This window comes from Choloepus didactylus, chromosome 12 (genome assembly GCF_015220235.1).
Source record: "Choloepus didactylus isolate mChoDid1 chromosome 12, mChoDid1.pri, whole genome shotgun sequence".
In the NCBI taxonomy this organism is placed as follows: domain Eukaryota; kingdom Metazoa; phylum Chordata; class Mammalia; order Pilosa; family Megalonychidae; genus Choloepus; species Choloepus didactylus.
Genome location: NC_051318.1, coordinates 24,319,252 through 24,325,251, shown reverse-complemented (window position 1 = coordinate 24,325,251; position 6,000 = coordinate 24,319,252). Strand labels below are relative to the sequence as shown.

General features: G+C 45.0%; 1 protein-coding gene across 3 annotated transcripts in view; it reads left to right on the top strand.

Moving 5' to 3' along the window:
* Positions 1-4,002: 4,002 nt before the first annotated feature.
* ARHGEF7 (Rho guanine nucleotide exchange factor 7) overlaps positions 4,003-6,000 on the top strand; it is a 254,497-nt gene continuing 252,499 nt past the window's right edge. Inside the window, exon 1 of one of the 3 annotated variants that reach the window (XM_037799668.1) lies at positions 4,003-4,402. In XM_037799668.1, coding sequence (XP_037655596.1) covers positions 4,238-4,402 — 165 coding nt within the window. In that variant the 5' untranslated portion in view covers positions 4,003-4,237. The remainder of the gene's footprint in view (positions 4,403-6,000) is intronic. The other 2 variants (XM_037799666.1, XM_037799667.1) reach the window with 2 other exon arrangements.

The following is a 6,000-nucleotide window of genomic DNA, read 5'->3' as shown; positions in this document are numbered from 1 at the left end:
TGGTATCAGAAGTGACCTTGGACATCAGACACTCATGAAGAGAATCTGGACATACATCACTCACCACTCATGTGACATGGCCATACAGATGCCATTGCCATTGCTAAATGAGGTGGTAAGATCCTCTGACATTCTGTGTCATCACAATTACTAAGATTCTCATCTATGGTGTATTGGAATGGGGAATAGGGAGAAGGGAGGCACTAGCTTACAAAATAATAATAATGCTTTAATGAGATGAGGGCAATGGTAATTATAAAGATTGTGGAACTGGCTGGCTTCTGGAAGTCTTGAAGGAAGAGAATGAAAGATTCAGCTAACTAGCAACTTAAGACCCACGGAGAAAGCCAGAAGGCCACCAGGGCAGCATTTAGACACTCACCTCCTACAGCTGGAAGGCAGACTTGCTGAAAGTCAGGTCCAAGATTTTATTGTAAAGGTGAGAGACCTACATAGGAGGTAATTACATCCCTGGTGGATCTCCTGTGCTACATTCAGGACCCTGACTGGGAAGAAGTGAGTTCCTGAGACCTGGAAGGGGGGATTTGAGTGGATGTTTTGAGAAACTTGAATCCATGATTACTTGAGCACTTAAAGCCAATAGTAATGGTCTCCTTCCCTTAGCTACATAAGAGCAGTCTTCCATTGCCAGACCATGTAAAGGCCTCACCTTAGAGGCCTTAGAGAACAAGATGATGTATTATCCTCAAGATCTGCCCCCATCTGCTCATATGGCCTCTAAAGTAATAACTGGAGTGAAATAATAGTAGCCATAGGGGAAATAGCTTATTCATTAAAAAACTGCCGGATCTGGTGAATGTGTACCAGCATGAGTTGAGTCACCATGCATGAGAATGGATTTTGTTGGACTGGGGTGGAGGGTGGCAAATATAAGGCTGGATAGAGGAGAGTTTATTCATATGATGATATTCTTCTTTGCATTTCAGTATTTAACTTCTTGCAGGGTGACTTTAAGCTATTTCTTAATACATGAAGGTATGACTTCTTAAACTGGGATGCTCTCATGGCCTACAGCAAATGAAGTTGAGATGCTTGATCAATCTTGGTAGGAAGGGGTCAGGAGGCTTAGAGGGATAGATATTTTGCAATGGATTCATTATGAGAGATCAGGGAGCCCCTAGTTGAGAAAGTTCCCCATGAGTGCTTGGAGGATACTCCTTTCTACAAAGTAGAATGCCCTTGTGAGGGGGACACCAGCATCATTAAAGAGACATTCCGAAATAGTAGAGGCTAGACAGCAGCACTTAACTGTCAAAACTAGATGGTTATTGTTACTGTAGCAGCCCACAAGGGCAGGAAAGTAACTAGAATGCCTTGGCTCACAGGATCTGTGGTGATGGCTGGGAGGCCATGATGCTCTTAGGAGTGAGATAAATGGCAGCCAGTGAGGGTACTGGTTGACTTATCTAACAAAACCTATCAAGATCTTGTGAGCATATGGGAGAATCAGAATCCTTCACCTAGTTTTCAAATCTGAGTCAACTCTCAAACTCAGAACTCATTGATTGAAGGGGGGAGTTGGGTTCCACTGAGGAAGGGCCCTGCAATGCAAAGATACTATATTTGATGAATGTCTCCCAAATCCCATGAGACCCACTCACATTATGCAGGATAATCTACTTAAAATCAGCTGATTGTAGATGCTAACTCCATCTACCAAGTACTTCCATAGCAACATCTAAGCTAGTGTTTGATCAAAACAATTGGACACCATAACTTAATCAAGTCGACACATAAAATTAACCACGATATAGCTGTTGGTTTCTCTAATAGTCTCCGGAAAGCTTAAAGGAAAGCAGTATAGAAAACAGATTAGGTCCATCAATTTTGGAGGCAGATAGCTTGGGTTTGAACCCCATCTCCACCATTTACTGTATGCGTGACCTTGGACAAATGACTTCATTTCTCTAGGCTGCATTTCCTCTTGTAAAATGGGGATAATGAGAGTAACTTTATAAGGTTGTGTTAATGATTAAGTGACATAATGCAGTTAGGGCAGCGTTAGTTGGCACAGCACCTTGCATTTAGTGAAAAAATGGTAGCTATTATCACCAAATATCGGTTATCCTCATAGTCCAGAATTCATACTATTTTTTGAATTATTTTGTGTTTAAATTTGGAAGGAAAATTTAACTTCTTAAAGCTGAAAATATATGCAATTAATGATTGCATAGAAGCAATCTGGATGAAAGCAGAGGAGGAGGAAGAGTTAAGCCACTGTAATTATTTTTTAAAAATAATTAAAAAAACCTTTATATGGTTTCTAGCTTTTGTCACTAAATGGATTAATATATGTGCCTGGCACGTATTAAGCTTTCTATAAGCAATTGATAATATCATTTTAAACTATTGTGGAAAGTCACAGCAAAGAGTTTGGAAAGCACTGACAGACTGTGGATGGAATAAATGGAAATAAATATAGCAATGAACTCTCCTTATACACTGTCCTGTTTTTTCAAAGAGGCTCTATTTCTTCTTTAGCATATAAACGTGTCATCAGTTGTTTGAAGAAACTCGTTTATTACACTACAGTCTGACGTCGGAATTCTTTAAGTTAGACCTGTACGTGTCCATAGACCTTTCTCTAATTGAGGATCTTTTGCTTATATATAATCCAACTGAGCTGTTCTCATTTTCCTTCATAATAATCTCCACAGACCCGCTTTAGGTATGTTATTTTCTTGACTTTTCTCCAATAGTGTTTGAAACGTCACCATCAATTTAAGGTGGAGTAATTCCAAGGTTTCTAGTCCTACGAGGATTCGCTCACCAAATGGCCCGTGCATATATTTAGCCACCCATCTTCCAGAATTTGGTGAGGTCACCAGCTGCGTTAACCAACCTTCCACTAGGGGGCACACGAAAGCCAAGCAGAACAGCGTTAAATTGCCGTTCACGTTTAAAAGGACTAGCAGCAGCGCTAGGAAAATCAATTCCTTCCCGAATTAGACCCATCTGGTTACATATTTAATTATAATTTATGTTCTGTAATTATTGGATTGCAAGGTAGCGGTGGCGAAGAGAGACAAACATCTCGTTTTCGGCCCCCCCCCGCGCCCTTGAAATCAAACTGGCAAAAACAAAAAAAGAATTCTGGGAAATATTTAATAATTCAAAGGTTCGTGCTTAAAAATAAATAAAGGTTTATGAGTCCTCCAAGGAAGAGAGAAGGGCGGAGGAAGGGACAGAAAAGCGAAAAAAGTCAAGTGAGGCTCTTGCATCCAGATGGTGTCTGCTTAATAGATCCGGAGCAGAAGCGCAAATGGTTAACATATTGTGTAGAGAGAAACCGCACATGGTCACGGTGGGGGAAGGGAGGCCGCGCCAGCATTAGTTGGTAAAACCACCTCTGCGAGTGAGACTGAATTCGGTCTTCTAGAGGTCAAAAGGACTTCCTGGGGCTGTCGCTTACTTAACAGCTGTTCAGGTAAGAACGTGCGCGCGCGCGCACACAGTTAAGAGAATAATGGTGAAAATGGTAATTGAAGGGGGTATAGATGGGTAACTATATCAAAATTCTGCATATAAATGCACCCATAACGTGGATCCACATGTGCATAACCATATGCTTCAAGGCTTTACATTCGCGACTTATTCCTTGTACCGTTTGTGAAGTTCTGGTGTGGGTCACATTTATGTCACGCGCAAAGCCTGCGCAAAACCGCACGCAGCGTGCGCATTTGTCCGCGGGGCCCTTGCCTATACCCAGGGCAACGCGAACCCATCTGTCGTGCGCTGCTGTGGCGGCGGCGGCTGGAACAAGCGGAGACGATGACAGGATGTAGAGCCGGTGGCAAACGGCATCTTCTTTTCTTCTTGTTTCAGTGATGTCATTGGGCGACAGCAGCTGAGAGCCAGGAGGAGGAGGAGGAGGAGGCGCCCCGGCTGCTGCCGCCGCCGCTGCAGGTTCATGTGCATATAATGAAAAGGCACTTGACAGTCTGCCAAAACGCACGCGAGGGAGAGGGAGCGAAACTGGACCTACTGGATTTCGCAAAGCCAATCGTCATCATCTGCATCTACATGGGGAAGGAGGAGGAGGAGGAGGTGGGATCAGCAGCTCTAGCCTCGGCTGCTCCAATGTGAAACCACGAGCAAAAAAAGGGGGATCAGAAAAAGCAACGGAGAGCGAGCGAGCGAGGAGGGAGAGGCTGCTCAGTGTGCGGTATTCCCCCCTTCCTTCCCCCTGCGGACTTCTCCTCCTCTTCGGGCAGCTATGAATTCCGCCGAACAGACCGTTACGTGGCTCATTACCTTGGGGGTGCTGGAGTCACCCAAAAAAACCATTTCGGACCCGGAGGGCTTTTTGCAGTCGTCTCTGAAAGATGGGGTGGTCCTCTGCAGGCTGCTGGACCGCCTGCTCCCTGGGACCATAGAGAAAGTAAGTGCTATTTCAGCCAGCGCGTGTTCCCCCCTTCCCCCCACACCGCGCCCCCGCCTGGCCGCGATCGCCGACCCCTGGGCACCGGGCGCACCCCACCCCGAGGCTCGGCCCCCGCGCTCTGACGGCCCCGCTCCCGCTGCCTGCCTGCCGGGTCTGGGACACAAAGCTCCCGATCCGTGGCCCCTGACTACTGAGGCCCGAGATGGGCAGAGAAGTGCTGGGACGCGGGAACCGCCTTGCGCCTTGGCACCTGGGTGACCCGCGCGGCGGTACCCGCCTTCTTCTCCGTCCGGGGGAAAATGTAATGCTCCAGGAGGAAACCTACGCACTTTCCTTTGTGCCCGGATCCTCCTGGAAGTGCTGTTCGCGCCGGGAAAGAGCGTCCGCTTTTCCGCCGCTCACGGCGCTCGGGGTCAGACTGTGAGAACCCGGGTAGCGGGAACTCGGAGGGCGCCATTGTGTGCAGAGTGCGGAGTGGCGGGCCCGGGGCCGGGAGGGGGGCTCGGTGGCCGCGCGGGAGGGGTGGGCGGGAGCCAGGGGCCGCTGCAAAGGGGAAGGAACCCGGAGACAGGCGCAGCCCCCGCCTCTTCTCCGGGTCGGGTTTCGAAGGTTAAAACTGTTCTCTACATAATAAGAAATAGGATTTCGGTTTCACCCTAATATTAAGTTGCTCGTCGGGTGTCGTGAGGTCTGTCTGCTTAGATCCTTTTCAGTGACCTAATCAGAAAAGCTTGTTCCAATACCATGCACAGTTTTTGCCCCCGGCTTTGTTTGGACATACTTGTTTGTTGGCGGTGTTACATTAATTTCATCATTTTTCTGTTTAATTGACCAATTGCTGAGCATTTTTTAAAGGTGCATTCGTCAAAAGCTGAGGGTTGGGTTGTGAAATGATTTACTACTTTCCCAAAGAAAGAATTCCTCATGTATTCCAATCCAAGAGGATTCTAATCACTTGGTTTTAAAGCCCTGGCATTCTTCAAGACTTGTTAAAAATACTAGATTTTGTTTTCAGATTCATAACTGATTCTGAAGAGAAGCCAGAATCCTGGAGACAGTTTCTCCTTACTCCTGGCTAGTGGTTTCCCGAGGTTGAAGTATGAACTTTGACCTGCATTTCTGTGAGTGATTAAGGTTTTCATCTCACACAGGCTGACAAAGCATGGGTGAAGGGATATGAAATTTTTAAAAACTCTATATCCTGGTATTTAAAACATATTACAGTTTTGTTCCAAAAAATTTTGACAAGATATAATTTAAGATCAATCTTTTTAGAGATTATTTAAAAAGTATTAAGTTTGGAAATTGGAGTGCACTATAATTAGGTGGAACAGTTTTAGTTTTTAGTGGAGTAGGTTGATTTTTGACCCCTATACACAAAGACAATTTCTTATTAATAAGTTACTAAAGTGACTTGAAAAAAGTAAAATGTTTATTCTCATTCATAAGTTTGCATATGTCTGGAATTCGATTCTAAATGTCAGAAAACATTTTATTTAACATGAATTTTTGCATAATAGTTTTAGATATCTTTCTAACTTGGAACATGTTTGTGAACACAGAATCTGTATTTTATAGTTGATACCTGCTTGCTT